The sequence below is a fragment of the Siphateles boraxobius genome, unplaced genomic scaffold (genome assembly GCF_051911475.1).
Source record: "Siphateles boraxobius isolate OS27281-9 unplaced genomic scaffold, OSU_SipBor_1 22, whole genome shotgun sequence".
In the NCBI taxonomy this organism is placed as follows: Eukaryota; Metazoa; Chordata; class Actinopteri; order Cypriniformes; family Leuciscidae; genus Siphateles; species Siphateles boraxobius.
Genome location: NW_027508833.1, coordinates 28788564 through 28814767, shown reverse-complemented (window position 1 = coordinate 28814767; position 26204 = coordinate 28788564). Strand labels below are relative to the sequence as shown.

Below are 26204 nucleotides of genomic sequence, written 5' to 3'. Positions count from 1 at the left end.
AGTTACAAAAACACGTCATTCAGTGAAATGCCAAAAAACACTTTTATTGTTAAATATTTTGAAAAATAAGTAGATGTTGTGAATAATTATGATTAACCTATCTGGTCAGGTTCACGGTTTATAATAATTAAATTATAAACGCAACACTTTTGTTTTTACCCCTGTTTTTCATGAGCTGAACTCAAAGATCTAATACTTTTTCTATGTACACAAAAAGCCTTTTCCTCTCAAATATTGTTCACAAATCTGTCTAAATCTGTGTTAGTGAGCACTTCTCCTTTGCCGAGATAATCCATGTGAAGTTTCACTTTATTGAGGGGGTCCAAAAACCAGTCAGTATCTGGTATGACCACCATTTGCCTCACGCATGTCCGATGAGAATGCTGACCATGCAAGAACTGGGATGTTTTCAGCTTCCAGGAATTGTATACAGATCCTTGCAACATAGGGCCGTGCATTATTATGCTGCAACATGAGGTGATGGTCGCGGATGAATGGCACAACAATGGGGATCTCAAGGGGGCCTCAGGATCTCTTCATAAAATGCACCTGTGTTCGTTGTCCATAACATACACCTGCCCATACCATAACCCCACCGCCACCATGGGCCACTCGATCCACAACGTTTATACCAGCAAACTGCTCACCCACACGACGCCATATACGCTGTCTGCCATCTGCCCTGTACAGTGAAAACCGGCATTCATCCGTGAAGAGAACACCTCTCCAAAAGTGCCAGACGACACTGAATGTGAGCATTTGCCTACTCAAGTCGGTTATAACGACGATCTGCAGTCAGGTCGAGACCCTGATGAGGACGACGACAATGCAGATGAGATCCCCTGAGATGGTTTCTGACAGTTTGTGCAGAAATTCTTTGGTTATGCAAACCGGTTGTTGCAGTAGCCGTCCGGGTGGCTGGTCTTAGACGATCTTGGAGGGGAAGATATTGGATGTGGAGGTCCTGGTTGGTGTGGTTACACGTGGTCTGCGGTTGTGAGGCCGTTTGGATGTACTGCCAAATTCTCTGAAACGCCTTTGGAGACGGCTTATGGTAGAGAAATGAACATTCAATTCACGGGCAACAGCTCTGGTCAGGGTATCTGCACACTTTTTAAATTCAAATTTAAGGCTTTTTAAGACCTTTTTAAGACCTGAAGAAATCAAAATTAATATCTTACATTAGGGGTGCGCAGTATTGACAAAAATATGTCTCAATATTTTCAATGTTGATAATTAGATGATATTTTACTGATTGTGTTTGTGTACTGGTACCATGGCTGGTTTAGGCCTGTTGTTGACAGCTGACTCACAAAGATATTCATATTTTTCATATTCTATGCAGTGGTCAGTTCACAGCAGTGAAAGAAATTAACATTTTTTATTAAAGGGCAATATTTGCAACCTTAAATTGAGTTCCAGGGGCATTTTCACCCATTTATGGACACTTTTTGTTTTTTTCTTAGAGGTATGCATCACCTTTTATGCCAAATTCTAACATTCAAATTAAATTATATTAGAAAAACAGAATACCACTGTTACCAGTTAAATTAAATCATTAAATCAAAATTTATCTTTGCAGTGCAGAGGAGACACAGAAGCAGCATCAGAACTGGCATTAATATATTTATACTCCATTTACAATTGCATAAATAAAGCTATGATATATTCAATTCTTTCAATTCTTAATTCAATGTTTAAATATTAACTGATTTCTAATTGTAAAATTTTAATTACAGGGTACTTTAAATGTAAAACTAAACCCGCCAGTAGGCGGCGGCAAGTCACTGTCTCAGGGAGTCATTCATTCAACCGATTTGTTCAAATGGCTGATTCATTCAAGTGCAAGTGATTGTTCATTGAATCGTTAAAATGATTCGTTCAAAACGTGGATTTCAGTCAAGAAATCATCGCTGTCTTTTGCATTGAGACTCTGCTACGGTTTCATTTTTAAATTCTCGTAAGCGAAATAAAGGGAAAACAAACAATATTGACAATATTGTTTATAAAATGTAACAATGTTAATTTAACTGTTATATAAAATAAACATCATATTTGCTATTGTGCAAGGGAAAACAGCCCTCTTGCTGATGTAATATTGTATTATAACAACATATGATGTATAAAATACAAAAACTTTATATTTATTAGTCTATTAGGGAACATAGCCAACCTATAACTGCACTGACACATCACGCAGTGAAAGCAAGCATGAGAGACAAATGCGATGTCAGCTCGCAGTGCTCCCTCGTACATAGTTAACGTTAAAGTAAAACAATGATTACAATATCATAAGAGACAATACACATCGCAAACCACTACACACATAAAGAATGAACTTAAAATTGAACTGAAATTAACCGGCTTTCTTCTTCTCTCCTGCTGTTTCGCGTGCACGAGACAGACGTAATGCTGGCGCGAATGTGACGCGAAATGTCACGTGAACGAGCAAATCCACAAAGAACGAATAATAAATAAATAAAAAACGCTAATTAGATAGTTTTAATTTGGAAAACATTTAGATATGTCTAAGTCAAATTGCCATCGAAAATTTAAGACCTTTCATAAGTAAAAATACGACTTTTTAAGGCCTTACATTTTTTAAATCTAATTTAAGACTTTTTAAGGACCCGCGGACACCCTGCTGGTGGACATTCCTGCAGTCAGCATGCCAATTGCATGCTACCTTAAAACTTGCAACATCTGTGGCATTGTGCTGTATGATAAAACTGCACATTTTAGAGTGGCCTTTTATTGTGGCCAGCTTAAGGCACACCTGTGCAATAATCATGCTGTTTAATCAGCATCTTGATATGCCACACCTGTGAAGTGGATTATCTCGGCAAAGGAGAAGTGCTCACTAACACAGATTTAGACAGATTTGTGAACAATATTTGAGAGAAATAGGTGGCTAGTTGTTAGCCTGCAATATTAGCGCAAGTAAAAGTTTTGTAATTCAGGGTAATGTTTTATCATCTGGTGTAATGCAAATTGTCTGTTACACCACAGTGTCATCCATTACACTGAATGACAGTGTCACTGTTTAGATAACATTTTTATCATTTTATTTATATTTAAAATAAATGAGGGATGTTTTAGCCCTAAAAAAATATGAAACTTTATAAATATGAATGTTTTAATGCATTTTTGTCTTTTTTTAAGTGTTTTTTATGTGATTATGTGCTTGGTAGCCATAAGCGAGTGGTCTCTCGCCGTGCGCAGGTCTTTTAAGACGTCTGCGTTCACGACGCCGCCATCCAGGGACTGCAGAAGTTTAGCCCGGAACACCTGCAGTATAGCCATCGAGTGCATGGCAGATGCTGCTTCGCCTGCAGATGTGTAGACCTTGTCAGCCAGGTGGGCCGTGAATTTGCATGGCTTGGACGGCAGGCTGAGGTCAGTGCACAGAGAAGAGGAAGATGGGCACAGGTGCACGGCGACGGCCTCCTCGAAGGGGGGCATGCGCGTGTAGCCGTAGGCCGTGTATCTGAGGTGAAATCCTTGTGGGGAACGAATTCCTCTTGCTAAATTCCCGATTGCACGATTCCTTGTGAGATGATGTGGTTTGCCAGCCGAATTTTGCCATTTAATTAGCTCCTGAGAAACGCCATAGCTGCTGATAATACTGAAGGAGCTTATATATGTACACAGTGATAGGCGTCGTATTCCTATAGGTAGACGTGGATCAGCTGAGAGTCAGCTGATGTGAGCTTGACTAAAGTGACCTGCCAGAACTGACGCTACGCTTAATTTTTTTAACATAGAACATCATAATTGTCTTTTTCTTTTAACCAATTTAATGCACTCTTGCTGTAATAAATATATATTTATAAAAAAATAAATAAAAAATGAGTTTGTGTAGATGGTGAGATCTGTAACCGACACTGACCTCTGGTGTTTGGGGGGTGTTACTGGACTGTAGGATCTTGATCTGTTGGTCTTTCTCTGCATTGGACATAATGAGTTTCTTCAGCTGAACTTCCAGAGCAGAGACAAGTGTGTCTCTCTCTTTTCTCCAGCTTTCCATCTCTTCATCACGGGCAGCAAGACATGCAGCCAGAGACTCCTAAATGACATGTATCAAGAGAGTCATTTTCTCTTTAACTAAAATTCTTGTCTGATATTGTCTCTGGAAACACACACTGCTCTTTACCATTTCAGCCTGTTGGCGGGCATGTCGTTCTCGATCATCAGCGAATCGTCTCATGTCCTGGTTCCTCCTCTCCTCAGCCTCTTTAGCCTGACCAATCAGAGTCAACTTCTCCTCCATCCACTTCCTGCGCTCTGCCTGGTGCTTCTCATTGGCCAGCTACAAACATGAAGACCAAACAACCACACTATAAGACCATGAGCACACATTTTCTCTTACAGTTGAAGAGAAATTGAGGAAACATTTGGACACCAGACCTGCAAGCTCTCCTGGGCCTGAGTGGTCTGCTGTTTGGCCAGTAAAACTTCATCAGAGATTGGTCTAGAATCTCTCCTGTTCCTCTGTTCAGGGAGCGTTTCTCTCAACCTTACCAATTCTGAAAATAAATACAGTGATGTCAAAAATCTGAGACCATACTGAAAAACGGGGATTCAATATCTACCATGAATTCATTAATATAAAGGTTTTTAATTTAAACATTTTTTTTGTATGATGAACAAGTATAAGAAGTATTTAAGATTGTGCACTTATTCTAGGTCACAATCAAATAAATATATTTTTGACACTGGTCATGTGAACTCTCTCATACAGATGTTCAGATCAGACGGTCAGAAGTTCTTGTTTCCATAGAAGAACAAGTTGGTCTTTGAATCACATCAAATCATGCTGGAGAAGATAATTAAATGTTGCTGTCAATAAAGCAAAATGAGGACACACCAAATACTAGGATAGGTCAGAAATTGTTGAAATGTTAATTTCAATTTTTTTAATTATGGACAATTATTACATTAGAATATCAATAAGCAACACTGAAATACATTTGTCATATACACATTTAAAAAAATTGTGTATAATCCTTTTTTTAATTGTATGATATATTATTTCAGTACATTAATGTATCATAAATGCAATATTGGCGATGTAATCACATACCCTGAGCGAGCTCATTTATCTGAGTCTCTCTGTTGGCCAGCTCCAGGTCCAGCTGTGTCTGTGTTTCCTCCTGTTCTGTCAGAGCCAAACGCATGTTTTCAATAACATGCTCACGCTCTTGCAAATCTGCAGAAACCATCAACAAAAATTAATATTTATTACTGTGTTGCCACACATTTGATTAACCACTTAAAAATAAATGACATCCATTATTGCTCACACTCATGCAGATACATGGAAGTAAACAAACGATACCTTTACATGCTTTCTGATAGAGCAGCAGATTCTCACTTGACTTAGATTCAGAGGATCGTTCCTGTTTTAGAAGAGAAAATATTCAAGTCACATGGCAATTTCAGTAAATGTTTCTCTCTTTGTGGTTTTAGGTATTCATCGCTCGATGGTGCTTACAGCTTTCAGCTGGTTGATGATGCGGTCCCTGTTGGCAATCTCATTGTGGAGCTGCGCTTTAATCTTTTCTAGATCACTGAGCTTCAGTCGAAGAGATTTCTCAGAATCTCGCATGGAGGAGATCTATATCAAACAACATAAGGAGTTTTAGCACAGGTCAGCAACAGTTAAATTCAACTCAAGCTCTGCTCTTACACATTTCAGCCATGACAGTAAAGACGTTTGAATGAGTGAAGAGTGAGTTCTCACCTCCTTCTGGACCTGTTGAATCTGTTTCTTCGAGTCACCAAGTTTTTCCCGAAGATCAGATGAATCATCTTCCCTTCTGCGTAGATCAACAGCCAGACTGCTCATCTTACACTCGATAGTTTTAATCTCCTCCTTTAACCTGAGATATGAAAAACCACATACACACAAAATGAATAACAATAAAAAACAAGATCTGAGACAAAAGTGTAGATACATTGTTGTCTGATTAATTGGCCAGTTTTGGGACAATGTTTCTGCATCATCAAACTGTCTTGGCGAATTAAGAGATTTTTTTTCCCTTATCTTTCCATTTTGGTTAGCTCCAGATTCTACCTTTTTACCAATTAAGTTTTTTCTTTTTACTTCCGCAAGGTGGTGTACATCTCATTTTCTACTAATTGATTGTATTATTTATATATTGGTATTATATCATCCACCCTGCTTTCTAGATATTGGCATCAGTTAATCAACTAGTTAAAAACAAAAACAAAACAAAAAATTAGACCATTAATCCGACAGATTAGTCTACACATAATCCCCGTTACGAATATACTTGTCTTTTCATGGTTATTCAGAAAGAACAAACAAACAACAAAAAGGCTTTCAAACTACCAAAATAAATCAATGTCTTCTTGTGTGTGGGGAATGGGATGATAATTAATCTAACAAAAGCCGCAATCATGAGCACAAAAGTTTCTCCAACCATTTAATGCTTTCCCGATCACTTAGTAATAAAACAAATCATCACTGCTTATACAAAAAAAGTCAGTTTCAAAGACATAAATCTTTGTTTTACAAGGAATCAACATTAAAAGCAATTTATTTAAATTCTAAGGAACATTTACAGGTGAATTGTCTAATTTCTGCACCACTAGTGGTTGTAGTCCTAATATAAAAATCATTTTTTTGTATTTTACATATTTTTTAAAATTACACTACCATTCTCAAGTTCTGTAAGAAGTCTCTTATGCTTACCCAAGGCTACATTTATTTGATCAAAACTATAAAAAAAAACAGTAAAACAACTGTTTTCTATTTTAATGTGTACATTTTTTATTTTTATGATGGCAAAGCTGATTAACAGTCATTATTCCAGTCTTCAGTATCAACTGATCATCCAGAAATAATTGTAATATTATTATTAATGTGGAAAATAGTTGCGCTACTTGACATTTATGTGGAAACCATGAAATTCTTTGATGAATAAGAAGTTCAAAAACAGCATTCATTTGAAATATATATATTTTTTTGTAACAATGTAAAAGTCTTTACAGTCATTTTTGACCAATTTAATGCATTACTGCTGAATGGCAAGTATTCATTTCTTTTAACTTTTGAATGGTATTGGATATAAATAAAATATATGCAAAAATAATGAATTATATGTTTGGCAACAGTAATAAAATTGGACTGATTTTGTATGGTGGTTTAATGTGACTTGTGTTTTAGGAAACTGTATTATAGTTCAAGAGGAAAATAACTGACCGGTTAATCTCTTCTTGTTTCTTCTGTAGATCTGCATCTTTCTGAGCGATGGCTTCCTCTGCCACAGCCAGGAGCTCTCTCCTTCTCTCCACCTCCCTCCTGCGCGCCTCTTGCACCGCTTGTGTCTCCTCCTCCTCCAGACGATCCTGTGCTTCCTTCAGTCTCTTCTCCAGAACTGAAAGCTGAGCCTCCTTTGATGCTAGGGCTTTCTCCCTCTGTGCAAGTTCAGCCTCCTTTTTAGACAGCATGTTTATTTCACTATCGATCTCCCTGCTTTTAGATCCAAGAGTGTTAGGGTTTGTCAGCCCCACCTCGCCATCTTTAGACAGAAGTGCTGTATCTTTCTCCGGCTTTTTCTGAAGGCATCCGATCTTCTTCTCTAGTTCAGCTTCGACACCGCGAAGGGTGGCAACCTCAGCCTGCAGGTCAGAGTTGAGTTTTTTGAGGTCATCACTGTCAGCTGATGTGTTTTTAGACTGAAGCAAAGCAAAGGTTTCAGCCTCCTGTTTTAGTAGTGTAATTTCCTGTTCAAGAGTCAAGATGTGTTTGTTTTTTTCTCCCAGTTCCTGATCTTGCTTAGCCATTTGTGATTTGGCAGCAGAAAGTTCTTGATACACACCTTTCAAAAGTTCTGTAGTGTTGGTATAACTGGACACAACTTCTACCTTCAAATTCCTGCAATCCATTGCTGTTGTCATATGTTTGGTTTCCAAGGATGTCTGACAAAGCTTCTCTGATGGAATATGTTCCAGTTTAGAGTTCAGATATTCTAATGTGTGGCATTCCTGCTCCAGTTCTGTGATCTGCTTGTCTTTTTGTTTGGATTCAGCAAGGCAACACTCCAGCTGACCTTTGACCTCAAGAAGGGCGGAGTCTTGACACTCATTATCTGCAACATCATCTTGTACTTTTAAGTCCTCCATGGGACCTATGAAGAATGGAGAGCTTTGAAAATACTTAAAAGCCATATATAAAAATTTAAAATCTTGTGAAGTGTCTGTGAGACGCATTAATACAATATTTACGTGTGTGCTTAATATAAATTGTTTTAATTCAAATATTGCTTCAAAATTCAAAATAGTTTTTTACAATCAGGTATTTAAAATGTATTGCTACTGGCCTAGCAACAAAGCCAGTAATTATTTAATATAAATTGCACTAGTCTTTACTTACACATGGGGTGTAAAATTAGTTTTCAATTTGATTTCATTCTGAAGATGATAGAAATGTGAAATCACTGAGTCTTGAGAGCCTCCCATTTATGCACAGGAAACACCTCATGTGTCTGGGATGCTTTGATACTATAATTACATTTCTTTTACTCTCATTCTTTTTTATATTAAAGTGAAGCTTCATTTGCCCCCCTTATATGGCTTACAGTGGTTTTAATTTTGTGCAATGCTCTCCATGTGTAAAATGATTATGCCTCTTTATTCAGTTGAGCTCATAAAAACAATACACTTCACAGAAGTACTTTGAGATACAGGGCTTATCATGCACTGTGGTAACTTTTTCTAAAAAACAAAAACAAAACAAAAAAAATTAAAATGATTATTTCTTTATGCTTGAGAGCCTTTTTCGACTGTGGAGGTATCGTCGTCCTTTGACCCGATTCTCACGGCCGGCCCCTCTGGTTGTGACAAAAGCTGGGAGGCATTTTTCAGCACCTGGGACGGAGTCTATACCTTTCTTGAGTGGGGGCTGTCCATCAAGCCCCTCCCCTTCCTGACGCCGCTTTCTGATTTCAGTCCGGGCGCTGGGTCGCTGCTCTGAGCAGGTACAATTGCGTTTAAGTTGGATGATCTCCTTTTTGATGGAGTCAATTTGAGTTCTCTAGATATCCGCAACAAAAGAGAAAAAAAAATATGCCAAGATTTGAATCAGGTAGGAACTGTATTAAAGGAACAGGTCACCCAAAATGACAATTCTGTCATCGCTTTCTCACCCTTATGTTTTTCTAAACCAATATTTTACTAGTTTTGTGGGAAAATGATTTTAGATTGCATATAGATATTTTCTACACAATGGTTCATTGTGACAATGGACTGTCAAGCTCCAAATAGTATCAACACCATGAAAGGATGATTTAATAATTACAGATTTTTTTTTCAAAAGTTTGTATGTTTTATATTTTGTATTAATACTTTGAATTTATTCACCTTTATGCATTTAGAACATTATAAAAGATTTACATTTCACATAAAGGCTGTTCTATTGAACTTTATATAGGGGGGGGTTTCAACATTCATAAGAAATGTTTCTTTAGCACCAAATCAGCATATTAGAATGATTTCCGAAAGATAGTGTGACACTGAACTTTGGAATAATGGTTGCTGAAAATTTACTTTTTGCTTTGACAGGAATAAATTACATTTTAAAATATATTAAACAAAAAAAAAAGGAAAATTGTGAAATATTGCTTAATTTTAGTAGTTAACTGTTTTATAATCAAATAAATGCAGGCTTGGTGAGCATAAAAGACCACTTTCAAAACCGTTTCCAAATCTTACTGACCCTAAACTTTTGAAAGGTAGTGTACATTCAATTATTTTGAACATTGGAAAACAATGTCTAGATGTTCACACTCACTTCCTGATCCATGTTTTCTACATGTTGGTTAAAAGCTGTCTGGAGTTTAGAAACCATCTCATCCTTCTGTCTGCACATTTCACTCAGATCCCATTCCCTTTGCCTATGGCTCTCCAGAGCCTAAAAGCAGCAGAACAAGTCACAGCTTCACTACAAGGTTTTTACAATTTCTGAAGAAAAAAAAGTGGCGCCTGCTTATGCAAAACCCGCAGTGATGCATAGCATAACCTCACAGCCTGGACTTCATATTGCGTGTTAAAATGCCAGAGGCATTTTACAATGTCAGTTTTACCTTCTTAACCTCCTCCAGTTCATCTGACATTCGGCTCTGGGTTTCCAGCTCTGTGAGAGAGTATGGGGCTTGATGTTAGATCAAGTGATTAGGAAGCCTGGTAAGTTGGAGTATGAACACCAAGCAAGTGTATTGTGGTTACAGTTTTACAATAAAAGCATCTGCGTCTCATAATACATGGTTCCCACACTTTCTGGCCAATGAATTTCCTTGACTTTTCCAAGGAAATTTTTTTGGTCTCACAAAAAGCATTTTCTTGCAGAAGAAATATCATAAAAATTTAAAACTTTTAAGACAAACTTTTGAAAGGGAAAAAACATTTTGAAATTCCCTGAAATTGGCAGGTTCTCCAGAACAGTGGGAACCCTAAATTAAGAAAAATATTTAACAAACAAGGGGTAGGGCAGTGGTCTCAAACTCAATTCATGGAGGGCCAGAGCTCTGCGCAGTTTTTTGCTCCAACCCTAATCAAACACACCAAATCCAGCTAATCAAGGTCTTCAGGATTGCTAGAAACGTCCTTGCAGGTGTGAGTTTGAGCTGGTTGGAGCTAAACTTTGCAGAGCTGTGGCCCTCCAGGAATTGAGTTTGAGACCACTGGGGTAGGGGATGCAAAGCATATTTCTGTGGAAGTGTGCAGGTGGAGATTTGGTGTATGTCAGCTTATCTGCAATGTTTTCTCACCCTTTGATTTGAGTGACAGCTGATTCTGAGTTTCACTGAGCAGTTCTGAAAGTTCTGTGACCTTTTTCTCAAGGTCACGCAGCGTTGTAGAGATTCTAGGGTCAGAGGTCACCAAGCAAGAGTGGGCATGATGGGCATCCTGTCTGATTTCAGCCAGGTCACTGCTCATAGAGTCAAGCATGCTGTCTAGAGAGACATGGTTCTCCTCCTACACACAAATTCACAACTACAATTACTATTCCCAAATGAAATATGATCATCTTTCAAAGAAAGTATTTATATAACCTTGAATATCTATTCTGAAAGCATATCTGAACCTCTGATTTTATCACAGCTGAAACCATGTCGTCTGCCACAGCTGTTTTTCCAACCAAGTTTTTGAGAATCTCCAGTCTCCTTTCACACCGTTCTTCAATCAGCTCCCTCTCTCTGGATATGCGCTCACTAAAATAGAAAAAGATACAGAAAGCCATCAGGGTCATCATATAGCAGGACCTGTAATTTGTTATAATTACACATAATTGAACACGGAAACCTGTGATCTCTGACCTGTAATCTTCCTGCATCTGGGAAATCAGCTCAGAGAACTCTTTTGTAACCTCATCTCTAACATGTGCCTCGAGAACTAAGTGTTCTGCTTTCTCCTTCCTCAACTGCTGCTGAATCCCCTCTATAAACTGCAGCTGGGCCTTTACATACAAACACAAAACATATTCATGCAGAAACCTCATTGTTATACAAACATAAAATTACGCAGCAAAAACAATTAATAAAAACATCTTGTGTGATGCTTGCTGAAGTTATGGCTGATTTGGACAAAACCTAAAATTACCATAGATGTGACTTGCTTTGTAAGGTGCCAAAACTCACCTCATAAACCTCTTTATCAAGCAGCACAGTCTCTTTCCCTTCTTCCTCAGCGTCCAGTATGGTGTCCTCAATTTCACTCCCCTCTTCATCCTCCCCTTCCTCAGTGTCAGAATCTTCCTGGACATCCTCAAGGCTGGTGTCCCATCGTACAAGCGAGCTGCGTCGCATTTCCCGTCGATCAACGTTGTTGATAATGAAAGACACCTCTCTTGCACTCCTTTTCACTACTACTGGAACGCTCTTAGTGGTGATGACCACCACCTGAAAAACAAGACAGAACTGTCCATAAAACAACTACAAGTAACCTTTCAGCAGAGAAAGAAAGAAAAAAAAGAACAAATTTCAGGAGTTTTGAGAAGCACTGAGAACTTTGTAAGTGTACAGACAGTTTAATAATAATATACTTTATAAAGACAGTACTATCGCGTATTCAGGCAGGAGCCATCTTTGGGAAACAGTCTCGACCAGTCGAACCACGAACGCCGTGCTACGAGCTGAACTGTGACTTGGAATCTCACAGTTCAGCTCACTTAGCACCGCGTTAGTGGTTCGACTGGTCGAGGCTGTTTCCCAAAGATGGCTCCTGCCTGTATACGCAATGGTACTGTCTTTATAAAGTATATTATTATTAAACTGTCTGTACACTTAAAAAGTTCTCAGTGCTTCGGTTTGTATGTAGAGACCCTCATTAAGCTACCGTGTTAGTGTGGGGCTCTTTTGAGCCTTGTTAGTGGTATTAACTAGCGATCTCTTTTTACTTATTATATGCCCCATATACTAGCGTTATAAGCTAAACAGTTTTTAGAGATAAAACTCTTTACACTCAATTATCATGAAAACAAATCCCAGAGAACAGTCGACTCAGTACCAATGTGTTATTACACCCCAGGTTCATTTTGCGCCGGAGTTCTCCTTTAAAGGGATAGTTCATCCAAAAATTAAAATTGATTACTCATGTTATTTCAAACCCATGAGACTGTTCATCTTCACAACAAATATAAACAAGATAGTTAATAAAACCTGAGATATCTGTCCCTCCATTAAATGTCTACTCAACCGAAACTTAGATGCTTAGGTCCTGTTTCACAGACAGAGTTTAGATTAAGGGTGTGTACTCACACTAGGCACGGTTGCCATGAACCGGGCCCGAGTACGATTGTCCCCCCTCCCCACTCCCCCTCTGGCCTGCACTCAAATAGGGTTTCAGGATTCGTGCCGGAGCACGCTTACGTCATTATGGTGCGACGGTTTCGGAATAAACAAGACGAGCGGCGCTCTCTGAACACATTGGAGTCCATCGCTCTGTTTTCTTTGTGGATAATATTGTGTCGTTTGGTCCACAGCCCTCTCACAGCCTCTTGTTAAACAGATGTGTCGCCTTAGTGGCGCGAAAATTTTCACGTAATCGTGCTGCTCGTATGAGTAGGTTTGCAAGGTACCATCTGAAGTGCAGCAAGGACTTTGCAGCTTTGATTACGGACTACAGTTCCCGTACATCACGCGTCCTGTTCCGTGCTCCAGCACGGTTAGCAGTCACACTGCATGCGAACCGCGCCCGAGTCCAACTGAACCGTGCTCTGGCCCACCTCTTCCAAGCGGGCCAGGGCCGGCCAATCGAGCCGCGCCCGGGCACGGTTCGGAGCACTCACACAAGTCAAACGAACCGCGCTTTGGTGGTCAAACGCACTCGGGCACGGTTCAAACTGGCTAGTGTGAGTACACCCTAAGGATTAGGCCTTAGTTCCATTACAACATTTAAGTTGCTTTTATAAACTTGCCTTAGAAAATAAAATTACTGGTGTGCATCTTGAGACAAAACAATGGCACTGACATATTAAGATAAGATCAAGATAAGTCAAGTAGCTTTCAGTTAAAACATCTCAATGCATTAACGGGTGTACTCACACAAAGAGATCTTTGGGAGGATTTGACCCCCAAAGTCTGGTTTGTTAGACTAGTGTGATTGCTCCGTACAGTGCCTGGACAGGTTTCGCTTAACTGTCCCTGGCCCGCTTGGAAGAGGTGGGCCAGAGCACGGTTCAGTTGGGCTTGGGTCTGGTATGTAGTGTGATCGCTAACCACGCCAGAGCACGGAACAGCTACTAGTTTTGTGTGCTAATGTCATTAGCACACAAGATGCTAATGATGAACGATGAAGATGAACGACAGCAATCATCTTCTTATTACTACTCGGACCGTACACGTTTCAATTAATTAGAGTATATTTAGGGTTTATAACGGGTATGGTTCTCGCCTTATTGATGAACAGGAATTACAGTTTGCAAGTAAAGCAGTACAAGGAAACTGTGTCTCTTCATTGGGGTTGGGTTCCAAAACGCGGTGCTAATAGGGAACTGGTTCCGACCTAAACGGTAGTATTGGCGCGCACGCCATCTGCTCCTCAGATTTCTCTGCCGAAAAAGGAAGCTTGTCGGCAGCGCGAGGAGCTTGGCAGCGAACACAGCGTCTCGTTCCCTATTCAGAGAACATAGGTTACACTAGTAACCAGAAACGTTCTCTTTCATAGGTTCCTTAACCTAGCTAAGACGCAGTGTGAACGAAATACCAATCTCGCCAAGCTAAGCGCTGCCGTAACTAGTACAACGACCAGATAATTTACATGACTGGTACAAGCAGACAAAACATGGGAACCTGGAGCCATGTCAAGATTAGATTACCCTAGGGGTGTGACGGTTATTATATAACCGTGAGACCGACGGTTATAGTTGAACACCGTCATTAGAACTCTATAACCGCCAAAACAGTGTTATTCAAATATTTTTTACAAAAACGTTTTTTATCATAGAGAATGTTTAAATACTAATATCAGCTTACGAGGGAAACGGAGGCGGAGTTAGTGGTGGTTCAGCGGCTGCTGCAGGAGATGATTCGGGAGAGGTCTGTGCACCTTTACTGATCAGATCAAGAGTTGACACAGAGTAAAGCCTTGTTTATACTCGACGCGTCCGCACGAGCGTGAAGATGCGTGCGGCAAAAATGACGCGTTGGGTGCGCAAGACCGGCAAGACCCCATTTCGCTTGGCTGTGTGCACGGCTTTTTTTGTAATTGCGTGCGCGGCGCCGCATCCGAGGTTGAACGACTTCAAGCCGAATCTGCCCGAGCATGTACGTCTCACCGCACCGGCACCCCGACCGATACCCAACCCTAGTCTTCATTAACTTTTTGAAGCATTACAATTTTGGAATGGACTTTCAATGGAGGGACAGAAATCACTCAGGTATCATTAAAAATTTGAAGTTGAACGAAAGTAGAGGGTGGAATGACATGAGGGTGAGTAATTAATGACAGAATTTTCATTTTTGGGAGAATTAATGCTTATATGAGTGAGATAGAGACATATTAGGACATTACATACCTTTTGAGCTACGGCGGAGAACTTGAGCACATTGAGCGTCTCATCATACATGGAGGCGCACTGGTTGATGTTTACAATCATACAGGCTTTGCCCCGGCCCGTAAAGTATCCCTGCAGATAGTGAGTGAGTTTGCTCTCTCTGAATGGAACGTGCTGTCTTAAAGGACAAAGTAAGATTGATTAAAAGAGAAAGAATAGGAAGAATAAAAGAAAAGAAAAAGGCACTTGCATACTTGGCCTGCTGGTTATTTCTGAGTGCATTGATGCATTTTCCTAGGCTGAGCAGAGAGGTGTTGATGTTTCCCGCCTCTTTCAGCCGTTCACCTTTATTTTGTGTCTTAGCACATCGCTCCGATCCAGCCAAATCACACAATGCCAGCCTGGAACCAGAGTACATACTTTAACAAAACATTCTGAAACACAACACAAACACCCTGAAGAGAGCTCAGATCAGAACACACAGACTCACTCGCTGATTGACTCCACTCTGGGTATTCCCACATCCTCCACCTTCAAGATCCGGACAGAGAAAATACTGTGGCTAAAAATCAAACAAAGAGGGACAAAGTCAGAATAACAGATCCATACACAATCCACCACATTAACAGATAGGCACGAGGAAGAAATTTGTACCTCCTGCTGGAGAGCAAGTTGAGTCTAGTGCTGGAGATACTCTGATTCCTTTTCCCCAGTTTCATCACTTTTAAGGCTTCATCAGCACTGCTCACCTGAACCCATTTCAGATCTGGAAAATTGACAAAAAAAACAACAACAACAACAAAAAAACAACAGTTATGAGCAACATCGCAATCTGCATAGGCTACATACACATTTTTTGTAATCAACCAACTGAATCACCCATGGAAATGCTATTATTCCTACATTTTTTTCTTGTTGTTCTAGCACCCCCACTTGGCCAGTTTTAGCCATTACACATTATTTCCAAACAAACCCGAAAGTCACTCCAGTACATTCAAATGAACATATATGCAATTATGTTATGGAAAAATTTAATGATGAATTTATTGACAGAATAAACAGCAAAAGCAGGTGCTCCTTTACCTTTGATGAATGAGTTTCCTTTGACGTCTTGACAAAGGCGGAGGTTGGTTCTCCGTGAAACATTGCTCGCATGTTGTTCTAGCAAGTCGTGGATGTTCTCATTGTAGATTTCGCAGAACGAAACCCATATAGAAAACTTAGTGTGCATGTCCATATCCACAGCCAAACTCCTCTCATTCACTGCAGAGCTTATATCACAGAGAGTGGAACCATCTAACAGGCAACCAGAAAATTGTTTCAGCCAGACAAACAATATAAACAGACTGCCAAGCACAACCTTAGAGATGTGCACACTAGCTAAAAAATTCTCTCTTTACCTTCAAGATCAGACTGCGAGTTGTGGCAAGACTTCTGCGCATCAGTCTATAGAGAAGATTAAATCTAAAGATTAAGTCAAATGAACACTCCTGTAAAAACTGAGGGTGTTTAACTCATTATGACATTACTGTACCTCTTTGAAAAGCTTGAGCAGGTTGCGTTTGCCAGCTGCTTCCTCATTTTGCTGTTCTTTGGTGAGTCTGATGAAATCCCGGCACCTTTGGGGTTTCAAGCACATCTGAGTGAAGATGCGTCCATCCAGACTACTGAAGATCATGTTGAGGGAGCGTGGCAAGATGCCTGGATCTGTATCTGGACCTAATACATAAACACAATCAAGACATGAAGCTTAAATTTGCATATTTTACAAAAGCAAGCAGTTAGATTTAGCATGAAAAGGAAATTCACCCCATCTATTTTCTAAAGGCATCTTAATCATCTTATTGCAAATAATCCATGAGTGCGTTTCTTTTTTACAAACTCATAATTTTTAATCAATATGTCATAACCCGATTCAGTGAAACGACAGAATTCTCACTGATGGAGTATACCAGACTTCTCCAATCAATTAGTTCGCTTAAAGGGTTAGTTCACCCAAAAATGAAAATTCTGTCATTAATTACTCATTTCATGTTGTTCCACATCCGTAAGACCATTGTTCCTTTTCGGAACACATATGAAGATCTTTTTGAAGAAATCCGAGAGCTTTCAGTCCCTCCATTGGGAGCAATGCAATGTACATATTCAATGTCCAGAACGATAGGAAAGACATCAAGAAGTTGTTCCGTGAACATGCTTTTGATAACATTTTTATGTAAATATAGAGGTAAATTTAGTTTTTTGCGCAAACAAAGCACTTGTGTTGCTTCATAAAATTGAGGTTAAACCACTGTAGTCACATGGATTACTTTAATGTCTTTCCTATAGTTCTGGACCTTGAATGTGTAAATTGCTTTGCTCCCCAGTCCCAACGGAGGGACTGAAAGCTCAGTCTTTTGATGAAACTAGGATTTCATCAAAAACATCTTCATTTGTGTTCCGAAGATGAACAAAGATCTTACATGAACAAAGGTCTACTTATCTTACAGTAGACCACAAGCTTGCACTCAGATCTGTCTATATTCAACCAACAACCAGATATAACCAAGTCCTCGCCTCGCTTTTTTATTTTCGATATGGAAGAAATGATCTGTCACTACTTCTGTTTCATTGAGCCTTTAAATCACCAAGATCATCAATACATTACAAGGTTGTTCTGATCAAAACGGACCTTAATTTATTGACCCTAATACACATTCCTTGCCTTTTTGCAAAACATTCATTCGGTGCACATTGCTTCAATAAAAATAAAAACTTTGTAATATTATATTAAATTGTAGTAACTTTTACCTTTTAAAATAATTAAGTCTGTCAATGCAGTAACAAAATATACAAACCTAAAAATGTGAAGGTCTTCCCAGCATTGGTGACACCGTAGGTAAAGACCAGAGAATTTTGTCCCTCTAGAACATCCTTTACAAGACCCTTCACTGTGCCATCAAACATATCTTTCTGTGTAGTTTCTGGACCATAAACCTAAAAATACCACACAATAATATAAACATTGTATGTCATACATGAGCAAGTTATGACCATGACTCAAGACAGAGCAGTATTTCAAACAGAAGAAAAAATTTGTTTGTCAAAAAAACACTGGCTCACACAATCAGTCACTAGACTGTGTGTGGTGATGGATCAGCTTGCCTGAGAGAACTGGAAACGTTGAGCTGTAACTGGCACTGGTTTATCACTGAGCCTGGCAGAGAGAGATGACCGTGGAGCTTTGAGAAGCACAGTCTCTGGAGGTTGAATGGCCACACATTCCTTCAAAAACACAGAGAGAATGCAAAACACTTCTACATGAGGGTTTGCATTTTAGGGGTGCTTGAAATATGTGAAATATCCCTAATCCATTTCTTCCAAATTTTCACCTGTGATTCTCCATTCACCATCTCAGCTGCTGAAAATGGTCTTATTCTAAGATACACCTTCAAATGTTCCTTCTCCAGGTCAGACGGGTCCTACAAAAGAAACACCAAGGTTCCAACCATTTCAGTTGACCATTTCAAAAATCATACATTTATGAACAGACTTAAAGTTACCTGGAAATCCGAACACTCGCTGAACTCGGAGGACAGATTTCTCCTTAGATCTTCCACAACCATCATCTGGGGTCTTGTCGGATCATCCTTTAGCCCTGACTCCATCATTCTGCTCTAAAGAAACATTTAAGAAGACATAAAATAGGAAAATGAAATAACAGTCTCTGATATGGCCATCCTTTTATCACATCTGACGGTAATAAGACACTTTGAAATTTTAAAGATCCTACTTATTTTTAAACTTTCTCAATTATCTTACGTACATTTTAACAGAAAATTGACACAACTTTTACAGATATTTAACATTAGTAAATCTGGGGAAAATTTGACACCAGCTCAAATTTTGACCCTCCCAACTCACAACCTCAAACGTTCACTGAGTAATAACAGCAAATAAGAACAAGTCAGCAAAGCATGCGCATTAAAACAAGTTAATTTAGTTGACTTACAGGGCTGTCAAAGGATAACGTGTGTGCTATATTGTGTTTAACTTCGTTACTGTGTTTTATTTGTCTGTCTCATCTCCCAAACTGTCGCGCGTACTTATTTTCAAATTCCACCAATCGGATAAGCGAGAGCAGCAGCAAAGGCTGCTGGGAGCGCGTGCTCGTGAACGTCATTGTGGCGTTATAAATGCGCAGATTTGTGTGCGCATTTCTCATTATAAAATTGTTGCTGATTTTACAGTTTGGTTTGGTTTTTAGAGTGGTTATAAAATTTCCTATGTTGTAATTAAAGTGTAATTCGTCAGTTAGAACTAAGAAAAAATAAGAAAAAAGGGTCCCCCCAAACGTTGATGAAAACATTAAGAATGTCAACATGTTAGGCTATTCTAGATGTTTTGATCACTTTCTTATCAATAGATCTTGAGACTGTGCCTTAAAAACTGCCTGAATTCCTGCTTGAGGATATTAAAATAAGCTTTTTTAGTTTGTGTATTTAAATGTATTAATGTAAAACTTCCCAATAAATAAAAGTAAGTTTAGGCCTATACCAAAATTATCCATGCTTTTGCTAATTAATATAATTTAAAATGTTTGTTTAAAAAAAAAGTTGGAAACACATGGTGACACATAACAAAAAACTTTATTCACATATGATTAAAATTATTCACAATTACATTTTTAGTGCAATAATTACAAAATACATTTATCAATGCACATGCACATTTCATAATGGAGGCCCATGAACCCGGTACCAAGTCTTTCACAAATCCAGTCCAAAATCACAAATCAATTAAAATAATAATATCCATCATAATAAACATTCTCAGACCAGCATTCACATTCTGTTCCTTTTCTAAAAACATATAGATCGGTCTTTAGTCTGTCTAGACATTTTCCCAGTAAATCAAATGGTCATGGACATTTTTCAAATGCTGTCACAAGTATAGAAAAGAAATTAAAATAATATTAAATAAATACACTGAACAAGCAAAAAAACATCCAACCACTCACACGTTCATGTCTTGTGCCACCCCTCTCAAAATCAAGTGAGAAAACAATATTTACAAATAACCTCATCAATATTTCGGACACTCTATTGCCAGCAATTAGTGTCATCATAACGTAAATTGAAAAGTACTGTTCAGAAAGAAAGAAAGAAAGAAAGAAAGAAAGAAAGAAAGAAGGAAAGAAAACATTCAAAACAAAAGTTGTTCATCTGGCTTTGGAGCTTCCTCTTCATCAAAGTTATTCAGGATGTTTTTCACACCTTTTTGCCATGAAAGCAGAGTCTCCATTGGTGTCTTTCCATCCTGTAAATGCCAGTTCATTTTATGAATATATCCATTAAAAATATACCTATTCAAACAGATATATTTGTACAACTAAGACTTAAGGAATACAGTATGAGACCATTCTTTCATTGTTCTTTTATCATTTGCACTATCTTTTTTTTTGCATATCTTGCTTCTTAAATTTGATATTGTGTAGATTCAGCATCGGGGCATTAAACATAATCCTGTAGTGACTCAATCTGTCTCTAGAGGGCACCATGTAAACTTCAACTCACACAGTAAAGATTGTATGTACCCTGATTGAACTTACATTGTTTTTGGCATTTAGACTGGCTCCATACATCATCAGCAATTTTATCATTTTAAATCTATTTATCCTCACTGCGTCGTGCATTGGTGTGTCTCCATCCTACACAAGCACAAAACATTAGCATTAGAGAAGAGAGCAAAATGTGGGACAATGTATTACTGTTATAAATTTGCTATTTAAATTTTTTTTTTAAATAGTCACTTTTCCTCAAGACCACAGTGTCGTTAACATTATATATTAAAATTACCATATTAAAGTGCCCCTATTATGCTATTTTAAAGGTTCCTCCTAATTTTGTTTTGTAGGTCTCCTACAATAGGGTTACATGCATCCTCATAATATATGTTGCATTGTATATTCCCGCAAGCCTACTCTGTTCTGATTGGTCAGACAGCCCAGTCTGTTGTGACTGGTCTACCAGTTACAGTTCGTGTTGGAAACCAAACGCCTATTAGCTCCGGATCTGCCTCAGCACTTGTACACACCGTGATAAGGACAGTAACAATGGAGTTTGTTTTACCATATCAATTCGAGCCTGAGTCCTCATCCTTTGGAAGTACATGCAGAGTGGATTTGCAGAGTTAAAAAACAGCATCTATTGACATGTCGACAACACAAACCAAACTAACTGCCTCAGCTACAACTACAGTGTTTGAGGGTGGGTCACAGTAAACATGATTCACAGGTAGCCAACGAAGACAATATGCAAATATATGCAAATGTGTTACATTGTTACGTAGGTTTTTAACTGGAAGTAAGACTGGAATTGCTGACGACTTGTTTTGGCTGTTCAGAATCGATTCTTTCTTTTAGGAGACATTAACTTTAATTGTCGTGCACTTTGATCTTTAAAAATTTGCAGGCCTTTTACACTCACAAACACTTATATTACACACTGCATGAAAGGTAATATTTGAAAAAGCATAATAGTGGCACTTTAAAGCTTATGGATGTTATAGAAATAATGTGCAAAAAGAATTCTTACCCTGTCTTTAGCATTGACATCCGCTCCACAGTGAATGAGATGCTCAGCACAGTCATAATGTCCCGTCCGAACTGCAACATGGAGGGGAGTGCTGCATAGCTGAGGATCACAAGAAGAGTTTTAGTTAGTGCACCTAGTGCTAAGAGTGCAAACTACAGTGCCAACCCAGAGGCGAAAATTTAAAACTTTAAGCACAAGGATACATAATGCGTTATCATTGCTTGCTACAGAAACTTTAGCATGTAAAGCATTGGAATAGTTTGTGAATGTTCAATGTCCAAAGACCATCTGGTGTCATATGTTCACAGCAGCTTTATATGTACCTTGTCTCTAGTGTTGAATTTGGCTCCTTTATTTAGAAGCAGCTCCAGAGCATTCAGGCTTCCACCTCTACAGGCCCAGTGCACAGCTGAGGCATCCAGCTATGATTATGATAAAAAAAAAATGCATCTCAGAATTTTAATATAAAATAAGTGTGAGGAAATAATCTTGTACCACTGGTGTAAAAGTCACATCAGCCATCTGTGCTACCTTGTCTTTTTGATCCATGGATGCTCCACTCTCCAGGAGCTTCTGCATGATCTCTGTGTGACCTTGTGCACTGGCTTTATGCAGAGCTGAGCGTTTAAACTGAGAGAGAGAACAAGTGAGAGTCAGTGTTGTTACTGTTAACTAAAAATAAAAACTAATTGAAATAGATGGGAAATATAAAATATAAATATCAGGTAACAAAACTACCAAAATTACTAAAACTAAAGCTGAAAAAAACAAATAAAGATGAATAGAAATATACAGTCTAACCAATTTCATTGTGTGCTCTTGTCACACACACACACACACACACACATATATATATATATATATACATATATATATGTGTGTGTGTGTGTGTGTGTGTGTGTGTGTGTGTGTGTGTGTGTGTGTGTGTGTGTGTGTGTGTGTGTGTGTGTGTGTGTGTGTGTTTGTGTGTGTGTGTGTGTGTGTGTGTGTGTGTGACAAGAGCACACAATGAAATTTATTAAACAAACTAAAATGAAAATTAAAAATATATATAAAAAATAGGTAATTGAAACATTAATAAAGACTATAATAGTATATAAACAATACTAAAATAACACTGTAAGGGTTTAATATGTATTGGAACACACAGAAATACTGAAGGAAAGTGTGAGTGTGTGGGAGTGTTTTTGTGTTACACACTCACATGATCACAGGCATTGGGGTCTCCACCATCTGATAAATATTTATCAACAACAAGTATTTTATTCTCTGTGACAGCCTTTAGGAACAAAGCCTGGTCCACTGTCTCAGGCTGAAAAAAATGTTAGCCAATAATTACACCTCAAATCTGTACATTTTAGGGGTTTAAAATGATATAGCAGTATTTGTAGTATATTGTGTAAAGAGTTCCTTACCAGGATATCAGGCTCTGGCTGTTTCTTTAGCACTTGAATCTTCCTTTCCTTTCTCCTCTTCCTCAACTCCAAAATGTTAAAGAGGTCTTCTACAGTTTCTAGTTTTAACTGTCCTGACCAGTCAACCTAAGAAAAATATAAAGACGTGTTCTCTTGTTCTCTTTTATCAAGTTGTAAGCCTATTCATTCTTACATTGAGTTTGAGCTTCTCTTCACTCAGTTTGATGTCTTTCTGGGAGGTGTCATTCAGGTCCTGTAGTGTCTGAAGACCATCCTGTTTCTCCTGAATGATGCTGGTCTCATATTCCCCTGCAGCGAATGCCTCTGCACGGGCACCTCCTGCCACTTTTCCCTCCCCTCTCTTCCCGGTGACCTGTGATCAGATGTGACACCGCATAAGTCTTGGATTTTGTATGCATATGAATGGAAGTCAATGGAACACAAGCATCTGTGGTCTACTGTGACCACAGCTTTTTTTTTCAAGGATTGAACAGCTTCCAGAGAAAGAACAAGTGTGTAGTTTAAAGTAGATGTAATTTGATTTAGTGATTGTGTGGGTGGGGTGAAAGGAGTGTTCAGCTGTTTTGAGAACCTAAAAAAATAATTACATACATTTCTGTTGTTTAAAATAGGAAGACAGGCCAATGCCGTTGGCTTATTCTAGCCATCCTGGAACCTTCTTAATCGCTGACAGATATTTAATAACACCACATCACCCCCCCCCCCCCCAATTATTTCTTTTTTTCTCTCATTTATTACTTTCTCTTCTCTAATCTTCTTTAATGTACGTTCCGTTTCTTATTTATTCTTTATTTCTTCCCTTTCTCTAAGAATATGTAAGCACAAACATTTACTTTTCTCTGTCTCTCTTATTTCTTTAATAAATGTGGTATTTATTCATATAAATAAACTTTCTTTCTCTTGTGTTCTTTCTTTAATGTAATTTATTTTTCTTATATTCTTCATTTCTTTCAACAATACAATTGTAGCTTGTTGTAATTGTGAGCAGTGTTATATATTATTATATTTATTCAGTATTAATTTTAGTTTAAGTTTTAATAATTTTGTTATCTGCTTTTATATTTTAAATATCTCTTATCTTTATATTTAATTCCATTTGCAGTTCCTTTTTTCTTTCCTACAGGAATATGTAAGCAGGGAGTAATTCAGGGAACCTGTTACCACAACTTAAATAAATGATTGGCTGCAATTAAGTTAAAAACGTATTCATCTAATTAACTCATTTAAGTTTGAGTTCTGTTGACATAATGTTGATTACATTTACTTAATATTGTGTAATTTAAATTAAATGTTTTGCATTGAATTATTATTTTTTAATTAAGTTGTAACTTAATAATGAAATTGTCTTGAAACTTAATGCTGTCATTTGTTTAATTACAAATTATTAAGTTCTTCTATCTAACTCAATATAGTTTGTTGGTTGAACATAATTTAATTCATAACTCAAAAAAATAAAGAAAAAGAGATGCAAACTGTTGAGCCAACACATTCACTTTTAGAGTGTGTCGACAACAGTATGGACGAGAAAACGCTGCATGCATCACCACAAAACTTACCAGCTCTTCAACACGCAGCAGTCCCATGTCTATGATCTGGAGTTTGTGTCTTCAGCTCTCGGTTGTGAATTTTGCTGTAAGGCTGCCTGTCAGTGGTGGGCGATAGTTCTCTTTTGTGGTAAATTAGAGTCCCAAAGCAATCGGTGTTTCCTGCTCAGCTCCCTGATGGTCTGTGTATCTCCTCTCCATCACCACCTATATATATATATATATGGTTCCAGACTCTGGCGCGGACCATAAAAAAGTTAGATCATATCCCTTAGTTTCTCTCCCACTATTTCACCGCCCACAAAATTTCAATGACACTTTCATTCATCCTTCCCGAACCTCTGATGAATCTCGCGCGCACGATGACTGCACGAGCCAGGAATGCGCGGCTTCCGTTCTGGTATGGCTCACGCTTACCAGTAGCTCTAGACTTACAGGACTGACCTGCGACCACTGACACGTGTGCAACAGGTGCACAACGGCATGACTGCATAGTCTATTCTGCTCATGAGAAAAGCAATAAAGCAGTGTGTGACGTGGCCATTTTGTCAATCAATATTAAGGAGCATGATAAAGTCTTGCCTAAAAAAAGCTATTTCCACGGATATTTTCTAGTATTGCCCCGGATAAAAAGACAGTTCATGGTGTCACACTACATGGGATAAGTTGTCCCAAATGATAACCATTAGCTACACTGTCTATTAAAGGCGTTTCAGATCAATTTAAAGGTGCTCTAACCGATGTCACGAGTTTTTTAGGCCAAAACATTTTTTGTCATATATACAGCAAACATCTCCTCACTATCCGCTAGCTGGCTGTCCCCTGAACACACTGTAAAAAAATGCGGTCTCTGCAGACACCCCAGGCTCCAAAAAGAGCAACAAAAACAAACTGGGCTAACCCACCACGAAACATAACAAACTGTTCCAGCCAATAACTGACAAGAAGGATTTGGGGGTGGGGTTTGAGTTAGTGCGCGGATGAGGAGGAGGGAGGGTCTAGCTAGCCTCCAATTTGTTTGACAATACTTCAAACGTCAACAAGAAGTGACGTCACCCAACATCGCTTAGAGCACCTTTAAAGATTAAAAATAATTATTAATTAATAATTACAAAAATATATATTTTTGGTCAAGATAATGTGCAAATACATACAGTATGGCAAAGATTCAATAACTTCTAGCCCCACTCACCCCTATAGAACAGTACAGTAGACCTATACTAGTCTACAGTACAGTATACAATTTCTTTGTATGTTTGTTTGTGATGATTACATTTATATTCAAGGACATTTATTTATTTTTGTGCTCTCTGTTTTCACATGGGCTCATTTTAGTGTTCATGTCACCATGCGTGCTTTTGCAATCAAGAGCTGTTAACACTCACTATATTTAATGGCCATTATAATTCAAGACTCCATTGTAACAAATGTTCAAAAATAACGTGCCAGTCTGTGAAGTTGTGCAAGTCTGGCGTGAGCATGATAGGTATGGAATGATATCTGTGAACTTCCTTTCACATGGCAATACTGTCTGATGACAGTCAGTAACATAGGCTTTTAATAGCCTTATGGTAATGACAGAGTGACATGTTTGAGACACCTTTTCACCTCTTTTGGACATAGAGCAATA

The 26204-nt window shown here is 38.4% G+C and overlaps 2 protein-coding genes across 4 annotated transcripts in view; both read right to left on the bottom strand.

Annotated features, from left to right (window-relative positions):
- kif20ba (kinesin family member 20Ba) overlaps positions 1-19109 on the bottom strand; it is a 40301-nt gene extending 21192 nt beyond the window's left edge. For all 3 annotated transcript variants that reach the window (XM_077239475.1, XM_077239476.1, XM_077239473.1), the window contains exons 1-27: positions 19011-19109; positions 18562-18675; positions 18391-18480; positions 18164-18283; positions 17857-17995; positions 16554-16738; positions 16420-16465; positions 16103-16315; positions 15674-15785; positions 15510-15581; positions 15274-15420; positions 15041-15197; positions 11664-11924; positions 11343-11482; positions 11111-11237; positions 10794-11001; positions 10110-10159; positions 9818-9937; positions 8914-9061; positions 7229-8156; positions 5744-5882; positions 5495-5617; positions 5339-5399; positions 5084-5209; positions 4408-4526; positions 4154-4309; positions 3890-4066 (exon numbers count right to left, since the gene is read on the bottom strand). In XM_077239475.1, the coding sequence (XP_077095590.1) occupies positions 3890-4066; positions 4154-4309; positions 4408-4526; positions 5084-5209; positions 5339-5399; positions 5495-5617; positions 5744-5882; positions 7229-8156; positions 8914-9061; positions 9818-9937; positions 10110-10159; positions 10794-11001; positions 11111-11237; positions 11343-11482; positions 11664-11924; positions 15041-15197; positions 15274-15420; positions 15510-15581; positions 15674-15785; positions 16103-16315; positions 16420-16465; positions 16554-16738; positions 17857-17995; positions 18164-18283; positions 18391-18480; positions 18562-18669 (4272 nt within the window). In that variant the 5' untranslated portion in view covers positions 18670-18675; positions 19011-19109. The remainder of the gene's footprint in view (positions 1-3889; positions 4067-4153; positions 4310-4407; positions 4527-5083; positions 5210-5338; positions 5400-5494; positions 5618-5743; positions 5883-7228; positions 8157-8913; positions 9062-9817; positions 9938-10109; positions 10160-10793; positions 11002-11110; positions 11238-11342; positions 11483-11663; positions 11925-15040; positions 15198-15273; positions 15421-15509; positions 15582-15673; positions 15786-16102; positions 16316-16419; positions 16466-16553; positions 16739-17856; positions 17996-18163; positions 18284-18390; positions 18481-18561; positions 18676-19010) is intronic.
- A 519-nt stretch (positions 19110-19628) lies between these two features.
- ankrd1a (ankyrin repeat domain 1a (cardiac muscle)) lies at positions 19629-25404 on the bottom strand. Its single transcript, XM_077239472.1, has 9 exons — positions 24587-25404; positions 23203-23382; positions 23010-23135; positions 22799-22906; positions 22126-22224; positions 21918-22016; positions 21595-21693; positions 20610-20708; positions 19629-20317 (listed from the first exon to the last, which is right to left on the bottom strand). The coding sequence occupies exons 1-9, from the start codon at positions 24611-24613 to the stop codon at positions 20204-20206; spliced, it is 951 nt and encodes a 316-aa protein (XP_077095587.1). The 5' UTR covers positions 24614-25404; the 3' UTR covers positions 19629-20203.
- Between the last annotated feature and the right edge of the window lie 800 nt (positions 25405-26204).